Source organism: Monodon monoceros, unplaced genomic scaffold (genome assembly GCF_005190385.1).
Source record: "Monodon monoceros isolate NGI ecotype Baffin Bay Population unplaced genomic scaffold, NGI_Narwhal_1 Super_Scaffold_7, whole genome shotgun sequence".
Taxonomy (NCBI): Eukaryota; Metazoa; Chordata; class Mammalia; order Artiodactyla; family Monodontidae; genus Monodon; species Monodon monoceros.
Genome location: NW_021703784.1, coordinates 61,506,375 through 61,520,592, shown reverse-complemented (window position 1 = coordinate 61,520,592; position 14,218 = coordinate 61,506,375). Strand labels below are relative to the sequence as shown.

Here is a 14,218-nt window from a genome sequence, read left to right as displayed (position 1 = left end):
GATTCACTGGAAGCCATGGAGGGAGGAGTGATGGCCAAAGTCAGGAATGAGGATGCACAAAGCCCTGCCTTACGTAACACTTCCACTCCCATCCTACGTGCCTTCATGGTATTGTTTGGTTCTGTTGATTCTTTGTGCCATTTATTGCTCCTGGTTATTTCAAACTGAGCCATCATTGTTGACGTGCTTTCCAGCTTTCCCTTTGGGTTGGAATTACTCCAAGGTCAGTTTGCCTGAAAGCAGGAGTTAATTTCCTTGCTACTCCTGTGCTCGTTCCTTACTTGAAGCCCCTCAGCCCCTGCTTGAGACATCATAGTCCAGCTTTAAAGAAACCAACTGTGAGAACATGAACGCACCTTAACAAATTACCAGTCAGGAATGCAAGACGATCTTTGGTCCCCATCTTCCACAGATGTGGCCGGTCAGTCGGAAGCATCCAGCATTTATTCATGAAAATAAGTTTCAAGAGCTAAATTGTAAAGTTATATAGGTGGCAGTACTGGTTCTTCAGGATTAAAGTGTCATCGTGCTGCAAGCTGAGGTCTTGCAGCGTCTTGGCATATGGAGTTAATCATCTAGTCCCTTGAGAGATGTTCTAATGAAATGTTTACAGAGTTGTAGCGAATGTTCAGCTGAGTGCTTTGCCAGGATTTGGCTTCCGATAATTTTGTTTCTTCATACAGAGAAGCACAGCTCAGTAAAAGAGAGCTTCCGCTACGCAAACCTTACATGCAGCTCTGGCAAGCAAGTCCCGGGAGCCCCCGGACGACCGAGCACCCCTAAGGAAATGTTTATCACTGTTGAGTTTGAGCTTGAAACTAACCAAAAGGAGGTGACAGGTTGGTTTGAAAACAGTCTGTGGTGCCAGACTTCTTACGGCTTGCTCCTTATTTCTTTGCCTTTCACTTTTCATCATTCTTGCCGGGAGTGGGGGGGTGGCCGGAAATAGTGCAACCACTGAAGTATCTCCTGTTTTTATTCACCCCCAAACTAAACTGAATTGTTTTGGAACCTGATGACTTTATCTGCTTCATCAAAACCCAAAGCTACCATTTTGGTCAACAAATTTCTGTTTGAATTGAATGCTGCCCAGCCTGCTAGGTGCCCAGCTCCAAGCCTCTCCCCATGCTGTGCACAGGGAGCTGTGGGTGTTTGTGGATCCTGCAGTTGGTCTGGACATGCTCACATGCTGCAGCCTGACCCCTCCACTGCTGTCCCTCTCGTTTCTTCAGCCTCTTGTGATCCGAGTTGCATCATAAAGCGAACAGAGAAGCGGCTCCGGAAGGCCATCCGCACGCTCCGGAAGGCTGCCCACAGGGAGCAGTTTCACCTCCAGCTCTCAGGCGTGGACCTCGAAGTGGCTAAAAAGTCTCCCCAAACATCTGAACACTGGGCGGAGTCCTGTGGAGTGGGTCAGGGCCATGTAGGAAACCAATGTGGTGAGTGGCCTGCTGGCCGGGACATTCTTGCTAACAACTGTCTTGAGCTCCAAAAACACTAAGGGTAACCAAAAGCAAGTCTGGCCCATCCCTTCTCCCTAGGCTTCTTCCAGAGAACACCTGGGACACCCATGCTCATTTGAGAACTACATGTGGGTGTTGGCCTTGCCTACAGGATCAGGAGCCCCCCAGCACCTGGCATAGTGCCTGGCACTTAATAACTCTCTGTTGGGTTGAGGGACAGAATGGAAGAGGCAGAGTTGATGAGAAGAGGGAGTGTTGCCCCTTAAGGATCTGAGGGACCGTGGTCTTCAAAGCACTGTGGTCCCCCAGCTGGGGCAGGACTGCAAGTATAAGGCATCCATGAGCCTTCTCGACACTCCACTATCACAGTTCCCCTATCATCCCTCTGGTGTGACACATGGTGGCAATGAACAAACTCCTGTCCATAGTTTTGTGCAGAGGCAAGGCTGGGGGTCGCTCAGCTGCCTTATGAGATCCCTGAGCTATGGCCCAAGCTTTCTAATAGTGTCAGTTCCAGTGTATGTTGTTGTTGGTGGTGGTGGCGGTGGTGGTGTGTGTATGTATGTGTGTGTGTGCATGTATCAGAATTAAACTTGAGGCCTGGAACTTGAGCAATATCAATTCTATTCCTCTGATGAAGTTCCAGGCAAGAGGAATCTGTGCAAGACGTTCCAGGGTGGTCAGTCTTGAGATTTGTTTGTTGTGAGAGACTGTTCTGGGCAATTATGAGAGATTCTACCTAAAAAGTCTTAGATGGGGGGAAATTAGGGTCTCTCTTTACAGTAATGCTGTAACCATTTGTTGAATCCTCATCTGTCACAAGCGTAACGCTAAGCGTTGTATCTGCATGACCTCATTCAGTCCTTCCAGTAATCTTACCAGGTAGGTATTATTATCTCCATTTTACAAATGAGCAAACTGGAGCTCAGAGGGGTAAGTGCTCTTGCCCGAGGTCCCGTGGATGGTCCCACTCCAAAACCTGTGCTCTGGTCCCAAGAAAGGTGAATTTCGATAACCAGACCCCCTCCAGACTAAATTGATGTCCTTTCTGAAGTATCATTAGAATCATGAGGCCTGAGAAATGATGCTTGAGCTACGGAGTGATAAACCAGTGTTTCTGAAGAAGCAAAGCTGAGCCCAGAGGCACTTGTTCAGAAGAATTGTCAGCAATAGGTCCACAGCCCAACTCTGTTGCTTTGCCAAAACATAGTGAAAATCATGTGTAAAATCAGTGTAACTGTCCACCAGGGGCTGGTTCTCAGATAGTCTTGACTTTTATTCCAGCTGACTCTCCTAAAAAAAAAAAAAAAAATGGTAAGAACAACCCAGCTGGTTGGTTGGTTCTCACTGAAAATTCTAAGCGTTCCAGTTTCCATACCAAAATGGTGATGAGAGTTGGCTGTTGCCGCCCTGCTTTCCAGGGTGAGTTGCAGAAACTGTCAGGATAGGCGGGCCAGCCTCCTTCTGGCCTCTCAGAGCTGAATTGCACCCCTTCCCCCAACTTCTGTCCTGTGGGAAGAGGCCCTGCAGGCTCACCAGGGAGGTTTATGGGTCAGTTAAGAGTTCAGGAAAAGCTAGTGTCAAGGGCCCTGTGGAACAACTCCCAGTGAGAGTATTATTAGTACTACCATGGGGATGCTTCTGGGGAATAGAGGCCTCAGGGGGAGGATTAGGAGTTACTTAACAGAGACCTCATGACCGTGACAGCTAGTGAAAGACACTCAGTACAAGGTTTGTGTAGCTGTTGTGTGTGTGAACGTGTCCCTGAGATGCTTATCACGCTAAGTTGAGTTGGATTTGCTTCTAAGAGAGGCCATGTATCCTGTCTCAAGAGCTCCCTCTAGCACTGGATGAATTTTGTAGTCCACAACATCAGGTTCACCCTGCCTGACAGCAGTGTTAAAGATTTTACCATGTCAAAGAAACAGCACAAGGAACTACCAGTGAAACTCCTTTCTCCTGCTGGAGGGAGGAAGTGGGTGTAAAGAGGAGTCAGATGTGTTAGTTAGAAAGGCTTTTTACCCAGCAGACTCCTGGCATGGGCAAACCATGGTGTCTTTGTGTGTGTGTGTGTGTGTGTGTGTGTGTGTGTGTGTCTTATATTCCTGATCTGTTTAATGGTGTTAGAACATCATAAAAAGCAGGCTTACTGAACATCATAAAAAGCAGGCTTACTGGTATTTTCTGAGCTCTGATGGCACATGCAGTGGAGACAAACCTAGGGTAGTTCTTTTTAGAAATTGTTTTGTGTTTCTAGAAAAGAGCCCAAAGACTGCTTTGAGTCACTTGGAAGGAGAGATGGAACCATTATGTTTTTCCTTTAAAATATTTTTTATTTAGTTTCTAATTACCTAAGTGGTGCATATTCCAAATGATACAGAAATGTACACAGTTAGGATGGAAACTTTCCCATTAGCTCCCAATCCCACTCCCCAGAAATAATCACTGTCCATAGTTTGCTGTTTATCTTTCCACATCTGTTTTTATGCACGTATAAAAATGAAGTTTTATTGACTCATTCAATAAATATTTATTGAGCACCTACTGTGTGCCAGATACTATTCTAGGTGCTGGGAATCCAATAATGAGACAAAAGAGCAAAAATCTCAGCCCTCATTGAGTTTACATTTCTGGAGGAGGGAGACAGACCACAAACCAATAAAGAAGGAAATATATCCTGTAGCAAATGGTGGTAAGGGGGTGACGAACAGGTAAGCAGAGAAGTAGAATAGAAGATTCTGTTTTGGCAAGGGGAGGGGTGAGGAGGAGTGTACTCCCCCAAAACATAGACTGTGTTCAGGGACAGTGGTCATTGGAAAGTGTCATTTGGGCAGAGATGTGAAGGATGGGAGGAACCAGCTATGGGGAGATCTGGGGGAAAGAGTCCCAGCCAAAGGCAACAGCAAGTACAAAACCCCTGAGGGCTGGAGAGAAGGCCAAGATGATGAGAGCTGAGGGAGGGAGGGCAGAGGAAGAAAGTAAGAGCAGTAGCAGAGGGCCAGATCATGTGGGGAGTGGAAATCCTGGTGAGGTCGCTGAATCTGAGTGAGAGAAAAGCCAATGAAGGGATTTGAGTGAAGAGGTAACAAGGTTCTGACTTACGTTTCAAAAGGATAACTTTGGCTGCTGTATTGAAAATAGGCTGTAGGTTTATGTGTGAAAAAAACAAAGAATATATCAATGCAGTTTTAATAGTGCTGTGTATTGTTTTTAACTACAGGGTAGATCATGGACATCTTTCCATGCTAACAGAGGAGCTACCATACTTCTTTTAAAGCTTCCTAATCTATATTTGTTTTAAGACACCAGTGTTTATTAGCCATACTCCTATTAGTGGACATTTAATCATTATTCCTGACTTTTCTGTTACAAATAATGCTGCAGTGAATTTTCTTTCTGTGCACGTGTCCAGTATTTCTGAAGGATAGATGTGCAGATGTCTAATTGCAGGTCAAAGGACATGCATATTTAAAACTGAATAGATGCTGCTAGATTACCCTCCAAAAAATATATATATACTAATATATACTCCCTCCAACATTGTATCTGAGTGTTTTTTGCCCTGCCTCACTGCTAGCATGGATTATATATTACTGATCTTTTTCTTTTTTAAATTTAATTTAATTTATTTTTGGCTGCGTTGGGTCTTCGTTGCTGTGCACGGGCTTTCTGTCAGTCGCGGCGAGCGGGGGTTGCTCTTCGTTGCAGTGTGCGTGTTTCTCATTGCTGTGCCTTCTCTTGTTGTGGAGCACGGGCTCTAGGCGGGCGGGCTTCAGTAGTTGTGGCATGTGGGCTCAGTAGTTGTGGCTCGCGGGCTCTAGAGCGCAGGCTCAGTAGTTGTGGCGCATGGGCCCAGTTGCTCCGCGGCATGTGGGATCTTCCCAGACCAGGGCTCAAACTCGTGTCCCCTGCATTGGCAGGCAGATTCTTAACCACTGCACCACCAGGGAAGCCCTACTGATCTTTTAAATTTTTGCAAATCTGATAAGTAAAAATAATAGTCATTTTAACTTGTTTTTCTTTGATTATTAGTAAGACCGAGCATGCTTTCATATGTCTGTGGCGATTTAGATTTCTTCTTCTGAGAATATCCTTATGCTTTGCCTATTTTTCCATTGAATTTTTTGGTTTTCCAATATCATTTTTAAAAAATAAAATTTAAAGTCCCAAGTTATATCAAAGAACATAGTCACTTCTGACCAAACATTTTCTTTCTTATAGTCATTTTTATACAGTAAAGTCTCATTAATTTGACATTTAAGGACTTTGGGGACAGCCTGCTCTACAGGTGACCTTTGTACCATCTGTGATCAATTTTAGCAAGATGGCAAAAAAGAAAAATATCTATTATATTCTCCAAGGAACAAATTCCTTAAGCTCACAGTAATTCATGAAGTCCTTCATATATAGAAGAAAGAAAAGAAAAAATTAATGATGAAATGGATTTCTATTTTTCTTTCATAGCTATTTATCCTTTCATAAAGGATACATTATTTAAGGAATATACTTGCTAAAGTATAAATTTTTTTTTTTTTGCGGTACGCGGCCTCTCCTGCTGCGGAGCACAGGCTCCAGACGCACAGGCTCAGCGGCCATGGCTCACAGGCCCAGCCACTCCGCGACATGTGGGATCCTCCTGGACCAGGGCACGAACCCGTATCCCCTGCATCGGCAGGCGGACTCTCAACCACTGCGCCACCAGGGAAGCCCTAAAGTATAAATTTTTGTATTTGATTATTTTGAAAACTTGTTGAAATTTTAAAAAGACACAATCCAGGCAACTGGCAAACTGGGAAGTATCCTAGTGCCTGGGTTCTTGAGAGACTAGAAAAGTTTAATTCAGCTTTTAATAGTCGTAGCGTTCCTCTGCAGTAGTTGAAAAAACTTAATTAAAACAATTTATTGAGATCCCACTCTGTGCCACTCTATGAACTTAGGTTGAAGCAGTGAGAACATAATGGGTGAGAAGCCTGCTTTTATGAAGTGCACATTCTAATGGAAGGAGATGGACAATAAAAAAGTAAAGAGAAAGATAATTTCAGAAATTATAAGTGTTACTGAAGATAATAAAACAGAAAGGGTCAGAGGGGAGGAGAGATTACTAGTCCCTACAGGGTATTCAAGGGAGACCGTCAGAGCAGGTGACGTTTGAGCTAAGACCTAATTGAGAAGGAGGAGCTGGCCATGCAAAACTCTGATAGAGGCAGGGGGTGCTCTGATGGAGGGGATAGCAGCAAGTGCAAAGGGCCTGAGGCAGGAAGGAGCCAGGCATTTTCTTCTTAAGTTTTCAAAATTGAGAAATTATTTGGAACTGAACAGGCAGCAAATTTCTTTTCTGTTTTAAATCAAGGAAAATATAAAGTGTATATTAGCAATATAGACCAATATTTAGCACATGGACTTGGTAGGAAACGCTTTTAATTTAAAAAACATAATTTAATAAAATGCTGACATGTATTGAGCACTTAATGTGTTCAGCCCTGTGCTAAGTACTTTACATGTCTCATCTCATTTAGTCTCATCACAAGTCATTCTGCATCATGCCCTTTTTACAGATAAGGAAACTAAGGCATAAGAAGGTAAGCAGTTTTCATGCAGCAAGTCAGTGGCAGAGCCAGGATTCGCATTCAGATCTGACTCAAGAGCCTACGTTCCTAACCATCTCAAATTGAATGCTCTCACGTCTCCCACATATAGCCTGTGCCCTGTGATTATCTTACTCATACCGCACTCGTATGGAGTGCCCTGCATGGGCCAGCTCTGTGGTGGGTGCTGAGGAGGTCTGAATAAATATGACAGCATCCCTCAAGTCGTAACCCTCCCAGGGAAGAATCAGAGAAGCCTTCCCCAAAGAGAGAAAGCCTAAGTGAGTTTTGAAGGATGCACAGATGAAGCATAAATGGGGAGGAGCATTCAGGCAGAGGAAAAGCCTTAGGTAGTGAGGTTGAGCAAGATGTGCACAGGGCATTATTGGCATTTCAGTATTACTAACCCTGGAGTGGAAGGTAGGATGCAGTGAGCAGCTAGGCTAGTGGGCAAAACATGGCCAAGTCATGAGAGACCTTGAATATGTTGCTAAGGAGCCTTGACTTTATCTCTAGGTGACAGGTGTCATTAGAGGCTTTAATCAGGGAGCATAAGGTCATATTTACATTCTAGAAAGATCTCTCTAACTGAATTGGGGGTCAGGACTGGAGGCAGAAAAACCGATCTGGGAGCTTCTGATTGCTTTGCGTAAGAGATATTGAGAACATGAAGGCACTAAATGGAGTAAAATAGAAGTAGTGGATTAGAGAAATATTTAGGAGGAAACGTGAGCAGCATTTGGTGATAAATTGGGTTGGGGACTGAGACGAGGAAAGAGTTGGGGTGAGCTCAGAGGTTTCTGACTTGGCCTCTGATCCTGCACTTGCTTCCCATATGTCCCTCATCTCACCCAGCCCTGTTTCATATGCAGGAGGCACTGAGAAAAAGCCTGTGGGTTGGTTGAATGGCTAGATGAATGTGATCACTGGGGAAGAAATAATCAGAAAAGATTTATAGGAAAAGCAGAAAAAAAATGGGCTCTTGAGAGGGCATGAGAAAGAATGAAAACTCAGATACAGAAAAGGGGACTAAAGGCTGAGTTTGAGAAGTGTAGGGAGGCAAGTCAAGGAGGTTTTTGAGCCAGGGGGTGAAGCAGTCAGAGAAGCACTTTAGGAAGGTGAATCTTTTTTTTTTTTTTTTAATTTTTTAAAAAATTTTATTTATTTATTTTTGCTGCGTTGGGTCTTCATTGCTTCGCGCGGGCTTTCTCTAGCTGCGGCGAGAGGGGGCTACTCTTTGTTGCGGTGCGCGGGCTTCTCATTGCGGTGGCTTCTCTTGTTGCGGAGCACGGGCTCTAGGCGCATGGGCTTCAGTAGTTGTGGCATGCAGGCTCTAGAGCGCAGGCTCAGTAGTTGTGGCGCACGGGCTTAGTTGCTCCGCGGCATGTGGGATCCTCCCTGGCCAGGGCTTGAACCCATGTCCCCTGCATTGGCAGGCGGATTCGTAACCACTGCGCCACCAGAAGCCCCTAGGAAGGTGAATCTGATGGCAGCATGTAATAACAGAGCTGAGGCCGGGAGGAACACAGGCAAGGGAAATCATTGGAAGGTTATTGGAGTAATCTAGATACGAGATGGCAAGGAGCAAAGGACACTAGTGCCATGGGGATGAAGCATAGGGGATGGACAAAAGGGACACAACTGTAGGATGCTGCAGCAGGGAGGAGAGACGTCTGGGATAACTGTGGTTTGGAGCGTTGGTGACTGGGAATATAGAGGTGCTGTTTAGAAAGAGAGTAAAGCCAGAGGGGTAGGAAGTCTTGGGAAGGGAAGAGAGAAGCATTCCCCTTGGGAAAGTTGAATTTGAGTTGCAACAAGACTCCCAGGCAGAAATGTCCACGGGCAGGTGGGAGTCTAGGAAAACGACTGCACCTCTCCATGTGCGGACTGACCCTCCTATCCTGCATCTGTCCATACATGCTCTGACTCGCCTGCTGCTGAAATGGATGAACAGCCCACGCTCCTTCCTAAGGGTAACTCCTGCACTGGGGCTCTGGAGCCCATTCCCTCTCATCATCTCAAAAACGATACTCCTGCTGTTGTCCCCACCGACCCCCATCTCAGAATTCTCCTTCTCTACTGGATCATTTCAAACAGCACGCAAACCTACCTCCTGTCTTAAGACCCACACAAATCCTCCTTTGACTTCCTGCTTCTCTCCAGATCCTGCCTCCTTTCTTTGACCCCCTTGTAAAGCAAAACTCCTTGAAGGACTTGTCCAAATTTGCTGTCTTTACTACCTCACCGACCATTTTCTCCTCCGCTCTAGCCAATCTGGTTTTCATTCCCAACCTTTCCACTGAAACTGCTTTTCCCAAGATTTCTAGCAACTTCCACGTTACCAAATCCAGTTTCCAGCTGTCCCTCAGGCTCTGCTGATCACTCCTTCCTCCTGGAAACTCTTGTCATGGGTTTCACACACCACACACCTCCGGTTCCTCTTCTGCTTCACCAGCTGCTCCCTTTTCATTTTCCATACTGGTTCTCCCCTAATTTCTTATCTCTAAACATCAGGGATCCCAGGGCTCAGTCCTCCATGCCCCTCGCCTATCTTCACACTCTCCTTGGTGACCTCATCCAGCGCCATAGCTTTAAATACCACCACATGCTAGTGACTCCCAAACTGCCCTCTCCAGCTCTAACCTCTATCTGAATCATGGACTTCTCTGTTCTAGAGGTGCTGAACATTTTTGATCACACATATACACACACACAGTGAAATACTTTTGAATTTGTGAATGTTTACTTATTTTAAAATTATATACTCTTACTATTGGCTAATATATTGTGTACAACATAACAAGTAGAAGAATGAGATACAGTTTACATAAACAAAATTTCAAATAGCTGGCTAGTCTCTGAGGGACCATATTGACAACTTGGTAAGGTTCATTGTGAACAGTAGTGGTTGTAAATCATTTTTCAAATAGTCTTTTTGTTCATTACTAGTGTTTTGGCTTAACTCTTGTCAGATCTGATTAAATTGTCACTGTGATGTGGTTTGTCAAGAGCTAGTACCAGGAGAACAAGCTGTGTCAGCTCTGCACTTCCCTGTGGTTCACCCGCACTTGCATCATTGGTTCTGCATCGTGGGCCCAGGATTTCTACAGGAATTGTTCGAAGCTGCTTTCTACTTTGTGATGGTTCAGTTGGTTGAAACTAGGTAATTTTAATCAGGAAATCTATTCAATGAGGCACAACTGAAATTCTTCTCGAGACACTGAAAAGAAGTGAGTCAGTCAGTACCTCCCCACCCACAGGTCTCTTTCTTGGGGACCTTGTGTCTTCACACGTGTCTCTGACTTGTGGAGATGTGGACTGACTAAGGGACTAATTTTTTTTTTTTTTTTTTGGCTGCATCGGGTCTTAGTTGAGGCACACGGGATCTTTTGTTGCCGCACGCAGGCTCTTCATTGCGGCGCGTGGGTTTCTCTCTGGTTGTGGCGCGTGGGCTCAGTAGCACCGCAGCATGTGGAATCTTAGTTCCCCCACCAGGGATTGAACCCTCATCCCCTGCATTGGAAAGCGGATTCTCAACCACTGGACCACCAGGGTAGTCCTTAATCTTTTTTTTTTTTAAACAGAAGAACTTTAAAAAAATGATTTTTCTTTCAGTTTTTTTGAGATATAATGGACATACAGTACTGTATAAGTTTAAGATGTACAACATAATGATTTGACTTACATGTATCATGAGATGATGACCACAGTAAATTTAGTGAACCTCCATCATCTCGTATAGATACAACATTGAAGAAATAGAAAAAAAATGTTTCTCCTTGTGATGAGAACTCTTAGGATTTACTCTTTTAACAATTTTCATACGTAACATACAGCAGTGTCAATTATATTTATCATGTTATACATTGCATCCCTAGTACTTATTTATCTTATACCTGGAAGTTTGTATTTTTTGACCACCTTTATCCAATCTCCCTTTCTCCCACCCCCAAGCCCTGTGCAGCTCTGGTAACCACAAATCTGATCTCTTTTTCTGTGAGTTTGTTTGTTTGTTTGGTTTTGAAATATAATTGATATACAACACTATGTTAGTTCCTGGTATGTGACACAGTGATTTGATATTTCTGTACATTTCAAAATGATCACCATGGTAAATCTGGTTTAATTGCTAAACCAGTGAACCTTTCTTTACGTCTTATTTTTTAGATAAAAATTAATACATATAGATGTGAAAATGCTTTGCTCACACTCTGGATCATTTTGTAAATGTAAATGATACCCCTGAGGTGTAGCATTCTACCTTGGAGACCACCGGTATAACCAGTGCCTTCTCAATACCAACACTTGTGTGGCCAAAAAATATCTTAAACTTGACATGTCTAAACAAAACATTTTATTCTCCTCTCTCCCTCCAAAATAAAACCCACTTCTCCCTCATCTCCTTCATCCCTCATCTCCATAACTGGCATCCCTATTTGCCCAGTTGCTCAAGTTGAAAGCCTCAGTCTTCTTGGCCTCTCTTGTTCTGTCATGCTCCTTACCGAATCCATTAGCAAATCCTGTCAGATCTGCCTTTACATTATATCCTGAGCCTAACTAGTTTTCTCTTCCTCTGTTATTACCACTCTGTTCCAAACCACCACCATCTCCTGCCCAGCCTATTGCTGTGGGCTCTGAATTGTTCTCCTTAGCCTTGCCTGTCTTCAGGCTGTTCTCCACACGGTAGCTAGAAGATCTTCTAGAAACATAAGTCAGATCATTTCACTGCCCCATTTGAAACCTCCAACACACTTAGAGTAAGGTCTAATTTCCTTACCATGACCTTAAAGAACCTCCGTAAGCTGGCCCTTGCTTGCTTTTAGAGTCCATATCCTATCACCCAGCCCCTTTCACTATGTTCCTGCTACATTGGCTCTTTTGCTGTTAGGCAATACCATCACAAGGCTGTTTTCTCTCATTTCACTCTGCCGTCTGCTCAGAGAGGCCTTTCCTGGCTACTATTCTAAAATAGCATTCATGCAAACTCCATCCCCACCACTCTTTGCCTTACCCTCTCTGCCTGTTTTACTTTTCTTCATTGCACTTACCTCTAGTTAGCATGCTACTATGTATTTATTTGTTTGCTCATTTATTGTTCATATTCTCCACTAGAATGAGAGCCCCGTTAGGGCAGGGCCCTGTCTGTCTCCTCTGCTGTATCCAGCCCCCAGAACAGTACTCTGCACATAATCAGTGCTAAGTATTTAACTGAATAAATGAGTAGATGAATCTTCACAGGAACAACAGATGAAATCCCAAGGATAGTTGCCAACACTAAGAGAAAAGAGGGCCGAGGGCAAATCTTTGGGGAAATATTTAAATTGAGGGCAAAAGAGGCACTCTAGAGGAAGTGAAATCTCAGTCCCATTAACTAGGCATGAAGAAAACAGCACGCACTGGGGAAACTCAGCAAGGAACGCGTCAAGTCCGGCTCATTTCTCTGCCCCAACTATAAGAATGTTTACAAATAGCAAACTGAGCACACACCAAAAACCTGGACAGACGTGACAAATCAACCTCTCAGCCCAAGGGAGTGCTCTCACCTGTTATCCTGAGACACTCATTTAAAAGGAGTTCAAATCAGGATCCTGAGGCCACAGCACCGCCTCGAGCGCCATTGCCTCTGAGCCGTGACAAAGCAGCAGCTCCAGGAGACCCTGGGAATCCACGTGGGCTGCCTGTGTCTCTCCTTCAGAAGGCAAGGCGTGATTCTTAAGAAAACATTCAGATGCTGGAGAGTGACCCCTTTTATTAGGTTCACCATCTTAGCCACAGAGAGACCATAGTGTTTGTCCATAGCCTGAAATACTCAAAGGCCGTGGTATTGAAAAGAGGGCCAGCCTTCAGGTCTCTTTGTCACCATTAATCCTGGTCCCCACTGGTCTCTCCCTTTTGCATCAGAAAGGCTTTCTTTTTTTGAAGGGGAGAGAAAACAGCTGTGCGAGATTTGGGAATGGGATTTTAATGGTCACTGAAGACACACAAAAGCTTTGCTGTGATCACAAAGTGTTCTGGGGGCAATTGACTCCTTTGTCTGGGGCAGCAAAACAAGCTGGCTGCTCAAGGAGAAAAGAGAAGCAACTGGAACTGGCATTGAGGTCTCTTTAGGTCAGATCTTTAGCAGATTTGCAAAGAGCTGTTTTCAGGAGTCTCTTCATGACATTTCAGAATCGCTTTTTAGTGTTTAGCCCATTTTTACCTTGTGAAAGGAACAAATTAATCTGGAAGGTGCTTGCCATGGATTATTTCTGTACGTCTTTCTCTCTGGAAGGAAGATGGAAACTGTGAGTGACAAGATGAGCTTGTTTATGTGGAGCAGGCCTTTCACTGTGAGAAAAAAGAACTGGTGCCCTCTTTTCTGCAGGGCGGCCCAAGGGGCATTTCTCAGTCCTTTGCTCACTTGAGAAATTGCAACAGATGTGGGATATCTTGAGGCTTCACAAAACGTAACCTTGAAAAGGTTTTGCGGGGTTTCAATAGTTCTAAGAAGGAGTGGACAACCAGAGCAGCGGGAGTCCGTCCAGTTACTCTTCGCAGAGAGAACCAGGTCCATTCTTGTCCACCTATATGAAGGGAATCGTTTTCTGCCAGAGGAACAGTGATAAAACAGACCAGACTGATCCGACTCTAAGTTATGATTCATGGGGCTGTTGGAATCATTGCCGTCGTATGGGCACTGTCCCTTTAGGTGAATGAGTGTTACGAAAACAGCCGTTCCCAAAATGGACATGGCTTGGGCTAGAGGGGCTCCTAACAGCCCTGGTTTTATTTTCTTGCTGCCAGTCTTCATGACAGCTGGCTTGTTAGAGCCATGAAGGGGTTATGCTCTCATTTACTGGCCTGCTTTAGGCACTGGGATAGTCAGGTGGAACACAGGATAAAAAGCCATGAATTCCTAGTACATAATTCAGCCCAGCTTTTCATGGGAGGTGAGCTGAAACCAGAGTAATTATGGAAACCATTATCCTGTAGGGCTGCATTTAGAGACTCAGTCTGGAATTATAGGCTCTGTCTGCCAGAGTTCTGTGCATCATACCCATTATAATGTTGTTTGCCAAGAGTTTGGTTCACTTTCAGTTTTTTTAAAAATGTCATTAAATTAATTAAAAATGATATGTGAATATTGTAAAAGAAAATCCAAACAATATAAAAGAGTATTAAGATTTAGAC

General features: G+C 44.3%; 1 protein-coding gene across 4 annotated transcripts in view; it reads left to right on the top strand.

Moving 5' to 3' along the window:
- Positions 1–14,218, top strand: part of SCUBE2 (signal peptide, CUB domain and EGF like domain containing 2) — a 64,865-nt gene that overhangs the window by 35,602 nt on the left and 15,045 nt on the right. For 3 of the 4 annotated variants that reach the window (XM_029208314.1, XM_029208316.1, XM_029208313.1), the window contains 2 exons: positions 684–839; positions 1,233–1,439. In XM_029208314.1, the coding sequence (XP_029064147.1) occupies positions 684–839; positions 1,233–1,439 (363 nt within the window). The remainder of the gene's footprint in view (positions 1–683; positions 840–1,232; positions 1,440–14,218) is intronic. The other variant, XM_029208317.1, reaches the window with a different exon arrangement.